The 17,735-nt window shown below is 45.8% G+C and overlaps 1 protein-coding gene and 1 long non-coding RNA gene across 2 annotated transcripts in view; both read left to right on the top strand.

The window, feature by feature from the left end:
* The first annotated feature begins 11,623 nt into the window (after positions 1 to 11,623).
* Positions 11,624 to 14,077, top strand: LOC117244762. The gene is made up of 2 exons (XR_004498423.1): positions 11,624 to 12,557; positions 13,616 to 14,077. It is a non-coding gene; the product is annotated as an uncharacterized LOC117244762 (long non-coding RNA).
* Positions 14,078 to 17,381: 3,304 nt separating this feature from the next.
* Positions 17,382 to 17,735, top strand: part of ZNF326 (zinc finger protein 326) — a 24,413-nt gene continuing 24,059 nt past the window's right edge. The window contains exon 1 of the mRNA XM_015636015.2: positions 17,382 to 17,612. Coding sequence (XP_015491501.1) covers positions 17,597 to 17,612 — 16 coding nt within the window. The 5' untranslated portion in view covers positions 17,382 to 17,596. The remainder of the gene's footprint in view (positions 17,613 to 17,735) is intronic.

Here is a 17,735-nt window from a genome sequence, read left to right as displayed (position 1 = left end):
GGGCAGAGGGGAGCTTATCTGGGCACCCAGTGTGATGGGATTGTTTTCTATGCAACAACCAGCCTCAAAGCCACTATGGACCATGGCACTGCTTTTCAGTCCAAAGCAAGGAGGGAGGCTAAGCCTGTGACTTGAGACCTACTTGAAAGTTTGGTACGGCCTTCTCCTCACCTGGAGTAAAGGATATTGAAAACACTTATATTTCCAGTCTATAAACTGTGGTTTCTTTAAGGAAGGTAAAATGCCTGAATGATTGTGAGAAATGCAAATCATGCAGGAATTATGTCATGTAGAAAGATTCAAGGCAGAGGCAGTCTCATCATTAGCTGCATGGCAGAGCCCTGTCAATGTGTTTCTAATGCAAATCATCATCAGTCTGGGCAGGACTAGAAGATATCAAGATGTCTTTAAGCCTGCCACTCTGCCTCATGCAGAAATAAGGTTCCCTAATTCATTCCTGCCAGATGTTTGTCAATATTAGAATGGGTTAGACAGCAATGGAAATTCCAGCCTCTCTAGGCAAGCTGTTTATCATCCGTGTTGAAGAAACACAGCAAGACAACTGCTAATGCTCTGTTTAAGGCAAAGCAAATGGTTAGAAATACATTGACCTATTTGCTTGCAGAAGTACAGACAGACTGCTATGTGGATGTGTTGCATCCCAAGCAGCTTGGGAGGGCTGAAGTTTAGGATTCCTTTGAACAAAGCCCTGAGGGACAGCTTGCATCAGTTCAGTTACAGGTACAGCACCGACAGTTGTGTTCTCCAGGGCCAGCCATGGTGCAGAGTGTCCATGACTGCTCTGCCTTGTCTTAGGCTGGAGACTGATGTCCTTGCCCTTGCAAAGCCTGGTGGTTTGTTTCTTCAGAAAGACATTTTATGAAGGCAATTAAATAAAAAGTTACTTGAGCAAGTTTGCTGTAGGAACACGCAAGTTGATCCTTAAGATTACCAAAATTGAAATACTTGAGACAAATTCTGTAGTGATTTTGACCCTGGCATTAATCCCTTGCCTCTCTCTGTGAATTGATAAAATTACTGCACAAACTAATGGTTAGCTTACAGCGTTACCCAAATGGTTGGCATTTCAGCACTACAGAAGAGTTCCCAGTTCAGGCTGTGTGCTTATACAGTATGTTCAGCACTTAAACCAAAGGCATCAAACAGTGAGGTTGCAAAACTCTGTGGGTTTATGCTGTGACCAATTTCCCAGGACAGCAAATCATTCCCCATGCTGCTCAAGGGAGGGTACGTTGTGTCACTGAGTACAGTTGTTTCTGTAGCAAAGATGAGGCTTTAGAATTAAGCTCAGAAACAGATTTTCCAAGCTGATTACAAACACACAGTCATTCCATGATAAAAGTCATGAGAGATGTCATTTCTGGCTGAGATGCTGAAAATAGTTCCTGTAACTGAGCCCGGCATGGGTGCAGAAGTGTCAGCTCTGTAATGCTGCACATCGACACAATACAACTCAAGTGAGGATCTTTAAAACCACACACCCTGGAGTTTGGCCAGGCTGCATCTCTCTCCCTTCCCTGAAGAGAACAGCCCCTAAGCCCTTTTGCAATTACTATCGCTGGGACCTTTGTTCTGTCTTGCCTCCAACAGCACATTGCCCCTTGATGCTGGAGGTAACACAGGGTTATTGGTTAAATGATGACTGTTTGGGAAGAAAGCCATCTTCTAAATTAACACCACAGTTGCTTGCAGGAAGTCTTCCAGCACAGAGCAGGTCTGTTCCCATAAAATGAACATGCTGTGCCCATAAACAATAAAATTTCAAGTTAGGACTGGGTTGTGTAGACCATTAGAATAAATGCACTAACATGTTGCTGTTCTGCTAACCAGTTCTGGGTAATTTTGCTGCTTCACGTGGTTTGTAAAAATGGATTTTAAAAGCATTTTCCCTAGCACCACGCTGCAGCAACTCAAGCTGGGGCTGGGCCTGGGGCTGGGCCTGGGGCAGGCAGGCTTACCCCAGAGGGTGCTGCTGGAGGTGCTCTGGCAAAGCTGAGGTGGGAGAAAGTCTGGATGTTGTGGCTGTTGTCAGCATCCCATGGAAGGTCTGCTCTTCTGGGCAAGCCAGATTTACCTCACTCCTCCTGAGGCGTCTGTGGGAGATGCTGTACAGAAAGAGTGTGCCTTTAACCACAAAATAAAGGGAATGCTGTTGAATGAAACGTGATGTCTCTGCAAGGTAGGGATTGGGATAACAGGAGGAAATGCGGAATGAGTGGGAAGAAAAGGGAATAAATGGTCTGTGAGGAGGTAGAGCCTCCACCTCTGGCTTGAAATTTCAGAAGTTTTAGAAAGAGAGTGTAAATCTGGAATGCAAGTTACAGGTGCTCCTGCCTAGAGCCAAGTTCTAATTCTCAGGGCACTGTGCCTTCTGTTTCTTGACATCTGTCCCCTCTGTGTCTCAGAGCAGGGCCTTAGGGTGCCTGTGCAGCTGGCTGCTTACATGCTCTCCTTCCCCTCCTGCTCCTCTGCAAGTATCCATGATAAGCTCATCTTGGCACTTACCCCAGCAGGGCCCGGCCAGGAGCTGCACCCCTGCCCTGCTGCGGGCTCGGCAGCGCCCTGCAGGGACACCCTGGCTCTGTCAAGGGCCAGAGCCTAATCTGGGAGCTGCAGCTTCCCCCCGTGAAGGGATTGTCCCTCCTCTGGCTGGCAGGCGATACCCGGGTGGGGTAGAGCTCTGCCAGCACAGCAGGGCTTGAGGCTCACCCCCAGCTCCAGGGCTGCTGCCTGGAGTGCTGTGGCAGGCGGGGTCCTGTCTGCTCCCAGCTCACACAGCTGTGGGGAGCCACGTTCTTCCTGCAGCCCTCCAAGGAAAGGGTTGCCATAACATCCTTAAATTGCAGTTTCCATCGGCATCACCATGCCTTCTGCAGTTTTGTGTCTCAAGAGCCTCCCATATCTTTGTTGGAAATTGGGTTGTGTGTTTCTAACCCTGTTGAAAGAGGATACAGAGAACACCTGATGATTGTCACAGCCTCTTCTGCAGGGAGTGCTTGTCCTCCACCCTTCCTTTTTTTCTCTGCCCTGGGTGAAACCTCTTCCTTCAGCCTTTCTTTCTTATTTGGGTGTGGTTCGTAACTCCTGTTTCTCTCCATTCAATCCTCTCAGTTTACCAAGTTTGATAAAAGTGGTGGTGTCTGTAATGGGATGTGGGAGGAGGGCTGAGGCCTCCCAGTGTAGAGCCCTGGCCCTGATGATGGACACACAGCCAGGAGGAGACTCCCCAGTGTCGTGCAATGTCTGGTTTGCCCATCCCTCCACTGGCCACACGACTTCCTGGTGCCCTCTACAGAAAGGGAATTCACAGGCCATTTTGCAAAGTGCCTTTGGTCTGGTGGCTGGTCAGGGCAGTGGCAGGATGTTGCACAGGCTCTGCTGCCCTTGTTTGCTGTTTGGCTTCTCTGATGTCCAGGGGATACATCTGAAGGTGGTGGTTGGTCTCCGAGCCCTCCAGACTATTACCTACCTATCATGAGAGTTCTATTGTGGAGTTCTTCCCACACCTTAGCTGCAAGAATGTCCTTGGATGTAAAATACTGGCAAGTGGAGACTCTGAGTATGTACACATGTCTAGGACTGCAATGCACAGTGGAGCTGGAAACCAGGTGCCTTTCAGAGCCTCAGGTTTTAAGCTATTGAAATTGTGAAATGTGCTTAAGAAAAGACACAGGCCAGCTGGGTTGTAAATTGCTCACTGTCAGTATTGGTTTGTGTATTTGAGACCTAAGAAAATGCCAGCATGATCTGACCCAGGAGAATGAGATGGGTTCCTAGCTGTCTTTGTACTAAAATCCAGTTAAGTAAATTGGCTTTAAAACCGAGTGTGTGTGTGGTGGCGCTGTCCCTGCGAGTCAGCACTCGTGTGGATGAATAATAATACTTGGGAATGTTCCTCAAACCTTCAGAGCTATTTATGGCTGAGTGCATGTTCCTCTCACCACAGACTTCAGCTTTCACCCAGAGCAGAGTTTTCCCCAGGTGCTGCTGATCTGAAACCCCAGTGATTCAGTGTCACGTCTGCAAGACAGAGGTCAGCTCCAGGAGTCCGCACAGGCATTGCACAAAGGAGCTTTAGGGTGTCCTCTCTCATGGACCTCCTCTTCTATCAGTTTAGGACCAGTAAAGCTGACAGTCTGCAGTTTTGAACTAGAACTCTGCAGAAGTGGTCTTAATTAAAACATTTTTCTGAAGTAATTAAAAGACTGTAAAATAATCATGTAGACAGCAGCTACAGCATGGTTTGAAATCTGCCTTTCTCCTCCCTGCCAGGAAGTCAAGTGAATCTTGGCCACGTCTGTCCCAGAACAGCAGGTATGCTCCCAGCCAGGGTGTCCCCAAAGGAGTTGCCCCACAGAAGAATTACACCCACTGTGAAAGGTAATTTCAGAGGAAGACAGGCATGGTTACTGCCCTATGTACAGGTCCTTGTGCCTGTGGAGCTTTGTTTGTATTTGTTCCTCCACTGATCCTCCTTAGCAACATCTTTAATTCTGAATATATTTGTTTAATTAAATGCTTTTAACATTCTTTACAGGGCTTCTAATTGCTGAGCGCCCCAGAGGAGCTCGCAGCAGACAGCATGGGTTGTGAAACGCTGAACAGCCTTGTAGGGGCTCTGAGGGTCCAAAAATGAGCATTTTAGCTTTACATTCTGCTGCTCTCTCTGGCTCACCAGACTGAGGAGGGGCTGCTAATGGAGGAGACCTCAGATGTAGCATCTCTGTGGTTTTGTTAGGCAGCAATCAGTGCTCCTGACAGCCTGAAGGGCTCCTGCTATTATTAGCAAAATGGTGGTGGTGTGATTAGCTCTGTGCAAGACTTCAGTTCAAAGAAGCTTAAAGGATGAGCAGACAGATGCAAACTGGACTAGGCACTGGATATTATAAACCTACGTCAGTCCTGTGTGATGTGGAAAAAAGTGTGTAACTACTGGTTCTCCACTTGTTATCCTGCTGGCCACAGCATTTCCAGTGCTTAACAGCTAATGGGCCTCAGTGGGAGCTGCTGCTTCTCAGGGTATGAGAGCAGGTGGAGTGCCTGGGATGGATTTACCGTGCTGTGATGTGTAGTGGGGCTGGGCCATTTACAAGGACTTGGGTTAAAAATGCCCTGAACCCCAAGATCATTGGCCCCACTGCCTGCAGGGGTGTCTTTTTCCTGTCAGTAACTGTGAATGCCACATTTTGGGGAAGTAAAACAACTCTAAACACTCATTTTAGCGCAAAAGTATTTTGCTGTGGTGCTGCTTAGGAGGTTTACTGCTGTGAAATGCCTTGCTACAGAATATTGGGGATGATACGAGTTTTCTTAGTCTCAAGAGGATGCAAAGGAAGTTCACAGGAGAGAACTCCAGGAAAGATTAGCAAATACATGGAAACTACCTCTGCTGTGGCATGGCCCTGGCTTTTGCCCTGATTTCCCTATGATCTGCAGCACCTCCTTGCTGCTGCTGTCAGGAAGGGAGGTTCTCCCACAAAATGCCCTGGTGGAGAGCATCTTCCCATCATGAGGCACCACAACTACAATGTGCTCACACTGCAGAGCACACAGGATGGCTGCTAGCCTCAGGCATGGCTTCAATTCCTCCATCATGACACCTTTATTACAGGCTGCTTGGGATAACTTTCTGTGATAGGAAAGCTGAATTTTCTGTCCTTCTCTGTCTCATTTTTGTCCATTTTTCAGAGCACATACTTATTTTGCTTTTTCCAGACCACCGAGAGGTGTCATCTGGGCACACAGGCACCACCTGCCCAAAGGGGAGAAGCTTTACTCCTTGGTGTAAGCCACAGCCTTTGATTGATATTTCTTTGATTGTGTCAAACAGACCCAAACAATGATCTGTGCTCCCTGTTTGGGGGCTCCTCGCTGGCAGGACCCCTCTCCTCCCTCTGCTTGCAGGATGCTCCCTCATTTGCTGGTTCCTGAGGGATCTGAGCTTGTATGGCCTTCCAGGACTGGCTCCAGCATGGGCTCCTGTGCAGGAGACAAGGGTGGGACTTCAGTCACTGCTGGCAGAGGATTTGAGTCCTGCTCACAGAGGGAGAGAAGGGACTGCCAGATATCCCCATCCTCCCTGATTTGTACTAAAGACAGGCATGTCCCTCTGGTCTGACACATGGAGAGGAAGGGATGGATGACTGGCTGTTGCTGATTTTGTCTCTCCAGAGCACTGTCCACAAAAGGGCCCAGATGGGGCTCCTCCACCTCACCTGCATGCTGGGGGTTGCTGAGGGGTGTGCTGATTTTGGGGCAGAATGAGCCAACTGTTTTGGAGCTCTTTCGAACTTACAAATGCAAAGTTTTTTTCAGACTGAGCAGACAGACTTTTACTGTCTCCTGGAGCAGTCACAACATTTGGAGATGCAGCTCTTGTTTCCTTCTTTGAGGCTTTGCACAAAGGCAGTGGCTAAGTGGCTGTCAAAGGCCAGGGGGATGGAAATTTCCTGTTTCTAATGTTGCAGGGCTGAAGTGAGGCACAGCTTGTGAGATTAATGCAATGATTATGAGGAGTTTGGAACTGGTCCTAACACATCACAGAAAGCAAAGTAATCCTGCAGTTCAATGTGCTGACTGTTCACAGGGTTGTTCTGCCTCTTCACCACTCACCTCCTGAAGCTATATCACACAAAACGTGGTTAAATGAGCTCCAGTGAAACAATCCTCTAAAAAAACTGGGTTGCTTCTCAGAGTGTGATCATTAACTGGGGTAGGGGTAAACTGTTCCAGTTCTAACCCCTCTTAAAGGACGTTTTATCAAAATGTTTGTTCTGAATTCCTTTGGCTTCACATTCAAAGTTAATTGAAACTTGTTTGTTTTTTTTTCAGTTACCTCTTTTGAAAACTGCAGCCATTGTGCATGGTAGCTCTGATTTCAACCTGCTAAAAGTTTGACAACAATGTCTGCAGTTTTTATTTTCTCTTCCCTGGGGGTTTTGTTTTGGTTTCTTCTTTTTTGCTGCCAATTTGGAACACTAAAAATTCTGGCTAAATTCTTCCTCCCTAAGAAAATCTAGTGCAAAACTTCTCATCTGAAGGAACCATTCTACTATATTGCCCTATTAGTATGTGGGGAACATCTTCCTGACAGGGTTTTATTGTACCTTTATGCTAACTTTTTCAGAAAAAACCCACTCTCTTAAATTCAGGGCTGTTTTGGAGATGCTGCCATCCTTCACTAACGAATTTGCTGTTTTATTGAAACCACAGAATTGTGGGGAACATTTCTGTGCCAGGCCTTCTCAGTGGGCTGTTGTGCTCAGCTAAATACTCAGTGCTGTAAGGGTTGTACAACCCAGTCCTTCAGCTTCTGTAAGTATCTTTTTACAAGCTCTAGGATCAGGACTCGTACCTGCAATGTTTTTACTTTGGTGCAGTTCTTTCAAGTAGTAAAGCATTCTGTATGGTATGTTTATTGGGCAAGCACCATGACTTCAAACTCCTGCAAGTGAAACTGCCTTTGTTTTATTGATTTTTACTGTTCCAAGCATACCAAGAGAAAATACAAGCAGCATACAGAATGTGGATCTTCAGATACCATTTGGGGATAAATATTTACAAAGACATGAGTAACATGTAAATAAACATGACTGGCTACCAGTAAAGAAACATGCTTGTGGCTGAAAGGAAAGTCCAGTCTTTATGTTGTCACCCTATTTTTGCTGATCTGGCTCAGCCAGGGCAAGAGGAGTGGGCACCTGGCTGCTCAGCCCTGCCCTGGCATCCGGATCCAGAACTTCAGAGGGAGCAGAGAAGGCAGGTCACTCCCTCACTCTGCTCTGTGTGTTTTGCTGAAGAGGAGAGCCAGATGGTGGCATTCATTCCGGTGGCACGGAGCAGTGGACACTAGCCTGCTGGGAAAAGATCCAAGACCATCAATTCGTTTTCATTTCCCATGAATGGCGAGCGTATCGATTTAATCCAAGAGCTAGAATTGACAATGCCACATCCAAGGTTGCTGATACATAGCTTTGCTTTTCTTGTGACTCAGAGCATCTGGGAAGTAGCTTTAAACTAATAGCTTGTATGTGTTCTTTCAGGAGGCTACTGGTGAAAGTTCATGGAGAGAGTTGCTCTGGAAGAGCCCACATTAGGCTGGAGGAATCCTGGGTAGAGACTGGGAACTGCCTTGGTTGCAGTCAGCTTACAAATTTCTTTAATTTGCTGAAGTAATCAGACCTGACAAGGCTATAGGACTTCATAAACAACTTTAATTTTATTTTTTGCTATTCTTACCAAGATCCTCAGGCAAAGAAGACACAGAGTTTTAATTCAAAACCCCACATCCTATAGCTGATCTCCTAAGTGTCTCACTTAACAGCAGGTTGGTTTGGTTTCTGTGTTTTAAAGACATACATGGAGATGTCTGACCTTTTCACTTGAGCTGAACGTGCATGTAAGGCAGGGTAGGATCACAGCACAGCTGCAGTGCTGCTGCCTTCTGCTGGTTTGACCAGCAGTGGCATGGATGTCAGCAAAGAGTCTTGAGACTTTCTACTTCAAATGTCTGCAAAAAACTCTTCTACTGTTGCTGGCACACACCCTGACAGTGCACACAGGAACCCCACCTCCACTGGCTAGTAGGTGGCTCTGATTTCCCATGCTTTTGGTGCCAAGGAATTTTGCAATTTTTTTGTGTAACTTGGATGGAAAATGATATTTCGGTGTTTTTTCTGTTATTGCTGCTTTTGCTCTGCTTCCCCTGGTATATATCTTGGAGAGTTTATACATCTTAATGAAATTATGCAAAGGGAGGTGGTGCTCAGAGGAAAGAAGAAAGTGGAAAAAATTATATAAGCTTCCAGAAATAACACAGAAACCATTTTTTTTCTGTAATGCTGAAAGCCTGTTCTAGATGAGTAATTTAAAAGTGTTTTTTAGTAATACACTGAAAAGATAATATAAGTGTATGGGTGTCTGCTAGGAGTGCCCTCTGGAACAGGATTCCACCTCCAGAAGCACTGCCACCAGAGAATTTTGCTGGTACAGCCAGGGGTTTTCCAGGGGACAGACACTGGGATGGCCCCTTTCAAATGCCATCTGATGAATCACACTTTTCTGAGGTGGTTGTGGAGCAGTCTTCGGCTCTGCATACAAATTCCACTGAACAAGCGCAATGCAGGAAAAAATCCTTGAACGTAATAGAAGGATAAAGCTACAGCCAGTCAAGGTTTCATCAGCTCCTGGGGCAGCCAGCTCCCACCTGGACTCTGACCCACATGGAGCCTGAACTGGCCTTTGCTTGTGGGCGTGAGCTGAGCAACCAGCGCGCTTGGGGCCAGTGTATATACATTTCCAAAAGGCTGGCATTTTGTGCGCAGGAATGCTGCAGGAGGCAAGGCAAGCCCATTGCTTCGTGGAGCACTGATCCTGGTGTTCTGGGTCTCTGAGCCTAACTTTATGTTAGATGTGTATGTTTGCATTTGATTATTGCCTCTCATCTATAAACAGATATCCCTCACGCTCTAGCTCTCTGTTAGTTTGCCTGTAGTTGCTGGAGTCATAACTGTGAAGGGAGAAAGAAAAAGGAATAGAGATGTATCTCAGCCACAGGTTAGATCTGGTTCAGAGCCCATGTCTGTGGAAACAACTGAGCTGGGTGGGAATCATTGACAGGAGCGGGGAGTGTATGTATTTCTTTTTTGTTTGAATCCTGATTTGACCTTTCTGTCACAGAATGCTTAACATACACCACTTAGAAGGTTAAAATACAAATCTTCACAGTTCCCTCCCAAAGCTACTAAAATACTTCTGGGATTTGTGCAAGGGAATCTCAGCAGTGAAGGGAGTGAATCCATTAACCTAGCAGTACATGTTCCTTGGTAGCAAAAACAGGTGAGAAAAGCTGCCTTTAAATCCCCATCACCACAATACTCACTCCTGCCCTGTCTCCTAAATTCCCTTCAGGAGTGCTGATGCAGCTATTTGTGTGACTGCACATAAACTGGATGAAAGAATGAGATTTTTAAACACCCTCAAAAAGGGGGAAGTTGTGCACCTGTGCAGAAAAACCATGTTGTGCATCCATATTAAGATCTATAGTTGTAGTTGTGGTTAGATGAGGTTATCTGCATTTAAAGTGTTTCTGGATTGGCACCACAGATGATGAATCTCACTGGAACCACATGCCCAACAAATATATGACCCTGGAGCACAGAGCTGAGTGAAATCCATGTTTCACAAGGATTTTTGAGAGACAGCCAGCACTGTTTTCAAAGTCCTCTCAAATATTGTGGAGGAAATGTTGACAGATACTGCAATACTCATACTGATGAATATGCTTAGGCTCTGTAGAGTATCTCTACATTCATGCCAGGACTTGAGACCCAGAGCAACAAGTGCAGTGCAAGAGGAGGAGGAGGAAGGAAAATGTGCTAATGAGGAGATGCTTTCTGTTATTTTCTGGATGAGCTGCCTTGGCCTCGGCAGAAGAAGCTGTCTCCTGGCAGGCAGAGCTATGCTGCAGAATGGAACAGGAAGAGTTACCAGGGCACGAGTCATTTTCAGACCATAAAGAGAAGTTTCTTTCCCAGGGAAGAACTGGGGGGATGTGAGACCTCCATCAGTGCCAAGGCACTCATATCCATGACACGCTGAGAGCTGCTGCCCTGGCTGCTGACACGTGGAGGGTGGCACAGCAGCCACCTTTTGCAGTGAATAAACCTATCCTGTCTCCAGACCAAGGCTCCAAAGTGAGTTTACCAGCACAATTATTGAGCTAACAGTGTGTAATCAGCAGACATTTCACAGAAACCACAATATTTGTATGTGAGGCTCCTCACTGTAGATTAATTCAAAGCAAAACAAATGGGAAGCACAGAGAATCATTATTTTCAGCGTTAAATTTTCATGTTGCACTACATACAAAAATCTGATTCAGAAATGTGCAGCATCTGTAAGTTTTATGAGCCTTGAACAATAAAGGGTTTGGTAAAACTTCTATCATCCTTGAAGTGCATGGGAAGTAAGCATGAATGCAGTGTGAGAAAGAAGCTGTTTTCTTCTCTTACACTTTTTAAAAGGGTTTGCATATGTACCTTGTTTTCATAAAACTGTACAGCAGTTCCATATAAAATTCCAGTAACCTGGAAATAAACTTTCAAACATGAAAGTTTGACTGTGTTCTATGATGTACATACTGTATCATAAACTCAGCAAAAATACAGGGCAATTCCCCCTTCCTGCACTATAGGAAAAATCCTTCTAGGTTCTTCAGTAATACTCACCAACATAATGCAATTTCAGAGAAAAAATGCTGAGCATTCTCATAGCATGAAGTATTGGGCCATGTGGAAATTGTTCCTGGCATGAACTACTTTGGAAACAGAAAAAAAAATATGTGAAATGTTATGTCAAATCATATGCTGACATTCTGGTGATTCTATCACAAGTCTTGTAACTGTGTTTGCTGTACACCTCTGCAGTCTGACTCAAGAGAGCATGAAAACTTGAGCTTTAAGTAACAATAAAAACTATAAATTAAAAAGGAGGGAAAAAAAGCTCAGTCACACTGAAAATAATAAAACTCAAGAGCAAAAGCTCAGAAAGTGGCCTGCAAGTGCAAATATAGATACACACTCAACCTTTTTTTTTTTTTTGATTTGTTTTTCTCCCCCTCTTTTTTAATGTATTTTTAAAGTCTCTGTGACTTCATGGCAGTTTTGAGGCAGGAAGCACAGGCACATTGGCAGTCTTGTACCTCTGTGAACTGTTCCTGCAGGAAAACCACATCCAAGCCTACTGCAGCATGAGAGAAAAGGAACTGGGTTTGTGCTCTTTCTGATACAGAATTAACTATACAGAAGGGTTGAAAAATACTGGCAATGAATATGTATGTTTGTGTTAGTTTATTGTCTTGTTTGGCTTTGTCTCTTTTCAAGGAAAGAGAAAGTTAGGAAGGAGTATGGCACAAACATCTCTAGCATGGGAGCAAATGGGCACATAATAAGCAGCTGAAAGAAAGAAATGCTCCAGGACATAAGTGGGCTGACTGAGAGGGAAAGAGCAATGACAGCTGCAGTTCTGTCCCTGCTTAGGGCACCTACGCAGCTCTGACTCGCCCAGTGTGGAGGCTATAGGGCAAACAGCCCAACCACAGTCACACATACCTCTTGCAGCACTTTTATGCATGATTAGATAATAACTAGAGCTGGACTCCAAGGAGTGTAAAGTAAAAGCGAGTTGTAGATATAAAAGGCAATAAGCATAATTTCTTATTTTTTTGTATTTGCATTCAAGAAAAGTAAAGCACTACACTAATAATTTGACAATTACTAGAACATTGTTCTGCAAAGATTCTTTCTCCTCTAAGACTGTGTCATAAGAAGCTGATATCCTCTATTCCAAACTAACCAGCTGTTGGCAAGCGTGCCAAAAAACCAAACCAAAACCTGAGATGGGTTTTGTTACCCCAACTTCAGTGTTCTACTGTGGCTCAGGAGTTACAGCAATGAGTGACTCTGGCAAATATCCACTGCTGCTGGTGGGATCCTAATGAGGCTCCAGCAGGACCATCAGTGTGCAAGCTCCAGCAGGTCTGTGTTACAGCACATTTAAAGGTTTCTAGTCTTTCCTCTAAAGGAGCTACATAAAGAAGTTTGTTAAGTTTGGTTGATTTTTAATCTATATTCTAAGTGGTTTTTTCACCTGGAGGGAAGGATAACATGATTAGTTTCTGCATTAGGATGTTTCCACTCCCTCCTGATGAATTTTAGGGCAGCTTTTTTGCTTGTGTTCTCAATATATACATTCAGAGAGCATATTTGAGCTTTGGAAATCCATATTATGGCTCTGATTTATGCTGTGATGACAGACATAAGAGCCCTGAAATCAGTGTGGCTCTGGATGGTTACCATGGTTCTTCTGTGAAGCTGGAAGGATCTGCTTCTATGTTAGTATGTAAGAAGAAACAAAGGGGATTAGATTTCATGTTCTAGAAAGAAAAAATGTAATTTTCATGTTCCTGCCCTACTCCCTACCATCCTAAATTGCTAAGAAGGCTAATTCCTGAAAATGTCAAGTGTCAGTGGACATCCATGTTAATGATTTATATATATATATATGTATGTATGTATGTATATATATATACACACACATACATATATAATATACATATACACACACACATACATACATACATATATATATTTATACACATACACATATATATAGCCCTGCTGTGAACACTGCTTTAATGGCACTGGAGAGGGGTTCTGTTGGAGAAATGTACTCCTGTGGGAACAGGGTTAATAGGCAACTTTCATCAAAGACCAGAAGAACCCTCTCCCTTATTTTCAGTGAGAAATCAACTCCATTGCAATTAAACTGTGTTAGTGTTAGGCCTTCACAATTGTTGGTACCTGTTTGCTAACCAGTCTTAGCAGCAATTGATAGTTACTTGACAGAATTTCTTCAGGTTTTAGACAATGCTTTAAAAGAAAGGGCAGAGGAAAACACAGCACTTGGGAAGAGGAGGAGAGGGTCTGGGTAATCACAGTACTGAACTGCAGAACTGTATTTCACAGTAACTGTGCTGCTGTTTGTTCTTGGAAAAAATCACTCATTGTTCTCTTATCCCTTTACCGCTCTGAAGAATCGACAAGGAAAAAAAACCCTGAGGAAACAAATCCAAGGAAGCAGTAGAACATGAATACAAGAGCAGAATGTGATTGCACAGGGAGATTCTACACTGAACTGAAACATTCATGTTTTGATCATTGAGAACAAATGAAGTACAATGCTGGTCTGTTTCCCTTCTCTTCTTATGTCTCCATTTTGTTTTACTTTGCTTAGCTTAGAATTTTTTTCCTTTTTGGAGTCCTGCAGGGAGGAAAGAAGGAGCCTTTGTTTTAAAAAGTCTGAAACCAACAGTGGTCCATTGATCATAATTAAGTCTAAAATAATACGCTTTCGCTGACCTGTTTGTATTGAATCCAAAAAATTGTATGTTATACCTACTGTAGTCTTGATCTGCCCCCAGATCCAGTTTCTTCTCATTGAGCTTCTGGTTCTGGGGCAGTAAGCCCAAATAAACTTCAGTGTTTTCAGGGCTGTACTTTCTCTTCTGTATGAAACCAAATTTTTCATAATCAGGTCTTCTCTTTGTCACATAGCCTCATTTCTTTGACAGATGCCTGCCTCCATAACAACCACATATGTTGTCAATAACTTCTTCAGACTATGAAAGAACACACAGGACAGCAGTAGTTTCCACAGGAACCTTGGGGAGGCTCCATACAAATTTTAAGTAATCTTGACATGGTGTGCATGGGCCCAATTCAGAGCCTCCTGAAGTCCATAAGAAACTGCTGATTTCAACAATCACTCATCTCTTCAGGGGCTGCTTCTGACTTTTTGAATTCAGATTTTTAACATGACAAACTATAGAGGCTTAACCCCATGACTCTTGGCAGTCTAGTATACTCTAATGAGTAAATTTTGCTGATGATTAGTCACAGAATAGATGTGCTTTAGGAGGACAGTGGAGAGATTCACAAAAATATGTATTTTGGCTTAAATTACCTATGAATGAGGAGTGTTAGGTGCCGTGGACCTTCTTCTGCCCATTCTCAGTCTTGGTCTTTAGAGACCCCCAACATGCATGCAGGCAGCATGCATAGCCTGATCCTGCCTCTAAGTATACGTGGCATAAGGAAAAATCCTTCAAGGGTCTCCCAGCACTTGTCTCCCAGATTGCTCATGAGACTCACCAATCTACCTGGCTTGGAGTTCATTATCAGCTCACATGCATGGACACAGAACAGAGGATGTGATCAGTCACATGAAAAATAGATAAAAACAGAATTTGAAAAGAAGATCGGACAGACAATGGCAATTAGCCATGGGGCTCAGTCACACAAGCATACTGACCAGCAGCCTGCTTCCTTGCAAATATTCCTTTTTATTCCCCGTTTCCAATGCACCTCAATCTTTTTACTTTTCCCTGGTCTACCATTGGTTACCCCTTCCTTGTCTATGGCCTTTTGCCTAAACATCTCATAAAAATACTTATTATTTTAATAGTTTCCTGTTCTGAGTTTCCCTCTCATACACTTCAGTATAAATCCTGCTCTCCTTGAAACATTAGTCCTCTTCGGTTGTGATAGGGAAGACGTGTGCTAATGTATTTACAGACAATTCGATGAGTGTTTACACATTTGAAATAGGTCTTAATGTCGCTATTAACTTCAAGCAGCAGGATTGCTACAGAGCCCGGAGGGCTTGGCTTCTGAAACAGACAAGTGGGTCTGCACTTCTGACTTCGTGAAGTTCTGTGTAAAATGTCAGGTTCAAGGGGGGATGTGTGGTAGGCGGTTTGGGAAGGCTGTACCTTCCTGGTACCTCAGCAATGGGGAAAGGAAGAGGGCAACATGCGGCCGAGACTTTAGGCTCCAAGAGAGAAAACCTGCGGCCATGTGCTGCAGTGGACTCTCTCTCTCCCTTTATTCGAATAAAGCAGGACTCCTCTGTCTCCTTTAAGGACACTGGCTTTTGGTAGCATGACTTTCCATACAGTTGCATGGCCAACCAGAGACTTTCAGTTGTTGAGTCTCTCAATAGGTTTTGTGCCAGGGAAACAGCTAAAACATTCACCTTTGATAGACTTACGGGAAATTGATTCAGATGAGTCATGTTTCTTGAATTTTTGTGTTTATTTTGAATAACGATTATCAGCACTGATCACAAATCTATCTATTCTGCATGATTTCTTCCCTTCAGAGTTCGAGGGCAGCGGGATGCTGGTCCATGTGCCTGCTCACAAGCACGAATCCGCAGATCACGCTGGACCATTACTGCACAAAAGCCTGCAGGAAAGAGGTTGCCGTGTTGCAAACACGAGATGTACAGCCCTGGACATTCAGGAAAACGTCTACTGCATTAATCTCCCGTTCAGTGCAAGAAACTTAGTCTGGTCTGCATGTGTAGAGGGATGGGAGCACAGACAGGTCTGTGTGTGGGGTATTTGCACCTTGGAGCCATCGCTCTGCCCAAGTACACGGTAATTTAGGATGAGAAGTCGCAGGCAGGGCCGGAGGCAGGGCTGCCCTTGGCGGGGGCTGCCCAGGGGCTGAGCCGTGCCCCCGGCGCCGGGCACATGAGCTCGCCTCTGCTGCCCCCCGCAGCCCGGCCGCCGGAACTGTGCCCGCCCCGGCGCGGGCTCCAGATTAACCTGCCTCATCGGCGGCTCTTCACCCCGCTCACTCAAATCATGCCTGCCGGCAATGGAGCTTTTAGTACTTTGCGGATGGCGAGAAAGTGTTACACCAATCCGAGACTGAAGGAAGCCCCGATTCCCCGGCAAAATCAAACCCCATGAGAGAGTGGCTCTGCCCACTTACACAGCTTGAAAGTTCACCCACAGCCTGTCCTCATTTTACCAGGTTTTCTGTACCAGATCTGCTCATTACCATCTCGTATTTTTTTTCTTTTCTTTTTTACCCCTCTCTTTTTGTTTCTTTCAGGCTTGTATCAAACATTAAGCGACTCTAGGGTGTGGCATAATCCTTGTGATCTTCGCACAGGTCATTGAGGATTTTTTGTATGATTATATGCCTGGGCGAAGTCTGTTTCTTGAAATCTTTTGGCTATATAGAGGAGCACAGTGTTTCCTTACAAATAACCTCAAATGAAACCTGTGTTTAACATCAGCCATTTTGAGTGCTTCAGTGTAGCCTTTCAGAGACACAAAATACTTTGTCTGGGGACCGCAGAATCACTGAATCATAGGATGTTAAGGGGTTGGAAAGGATCTTGAAGATCATCTAGTCCCTACCCTACTCTCCCTCCCTCACTCCAGGGGCTGGAACATGTCCCATTAGACCAGGTTGCTCAAGGTCTTATCCAACCTGGCCTTGAATACTGCCAGGGGTGGTGTCAGCAAAACTGAGCGTCCACATCTTCTCTGGGTAACCTGTTCCAGTGTCTCATAACCCATGCAGTAAAGAATTTCTTCCTTAGATAAACTGGTGTTGTTAGGTCCATCCCAAAGGGGAGCATCACAGAGGGCATTTCTTAAACAAACCGTTTATTTCGTAAAACCACTTGGTTTGCGTAACACAGCAGCAGCCCACACTGGGAGCTGCCAGGGTCCACGGACAGGGCATCTCATGCCCAGGGCTGTGCAGCTGCAGGGATGCCACCGAGGGCTCAGTCCCGCCAGGCACTGCCTGACTATTCTGAACTACTTCACCAGGGCTCGCTGGGCCTGTGTGGGAGGGTAGGTGATGGTGTGGATCTCTCGCCACTCCTCGTCCCGCAGCGATTTCGGGGCACGACGGGGCCCGACGCCAGCACACAAAATGGCGGCTGCCAGGGCTCAAAATGGCCGCCGCGCAGCCTCCCTCGTGACCCGGCCTAGCCAGGCCCTGTGCGCGGCGCTTTGCGCGGCGGGCCCGGGCCCGCGCTCCCTGCAGGTCGGCCCGGTCACGTGACTCGCACCCCGAGCCAATCGCCGCGCGCCGTGGCAGTGCGTGCAGCGCGCGCGTCCCGCCTCGCCTCGTTGTGGTGGAAGGCGCCATTGGGAGCCGCCGGAGCCGCCGCCACCTTCCCGCCAGCAGCGCCCGCCGCCGCCGCCATGGACTACGGGGAAGGTGAGGGCGCGCCCCCGCTGCAGGGGCAGGGCCCGGCCGCCGGCACCGCTGCCGCCGTGGGGTCCCGGCCGTCTCTCAAAATGGCAGCGGGCGCTTTGTTACGCGCAGGACGAAGCCCCCCTC

This window comes from Parus major, chromosome 8, assembly GCF_001522545.3.
Source record: "Parus major isolate Abel chromosome 8, Parus_major1.1, whole genome shotgun sequence".
Taxonomy (NCBI): Eukaryota; Metazoa; Chordata; class Aves; order Passeriformes; family Paridae; genus Parus; species Parus major.
Note: the sequence above shows the minus strand (reverse complement) of the source record. Positions and strands in the feature narration are given on the sequence as shown.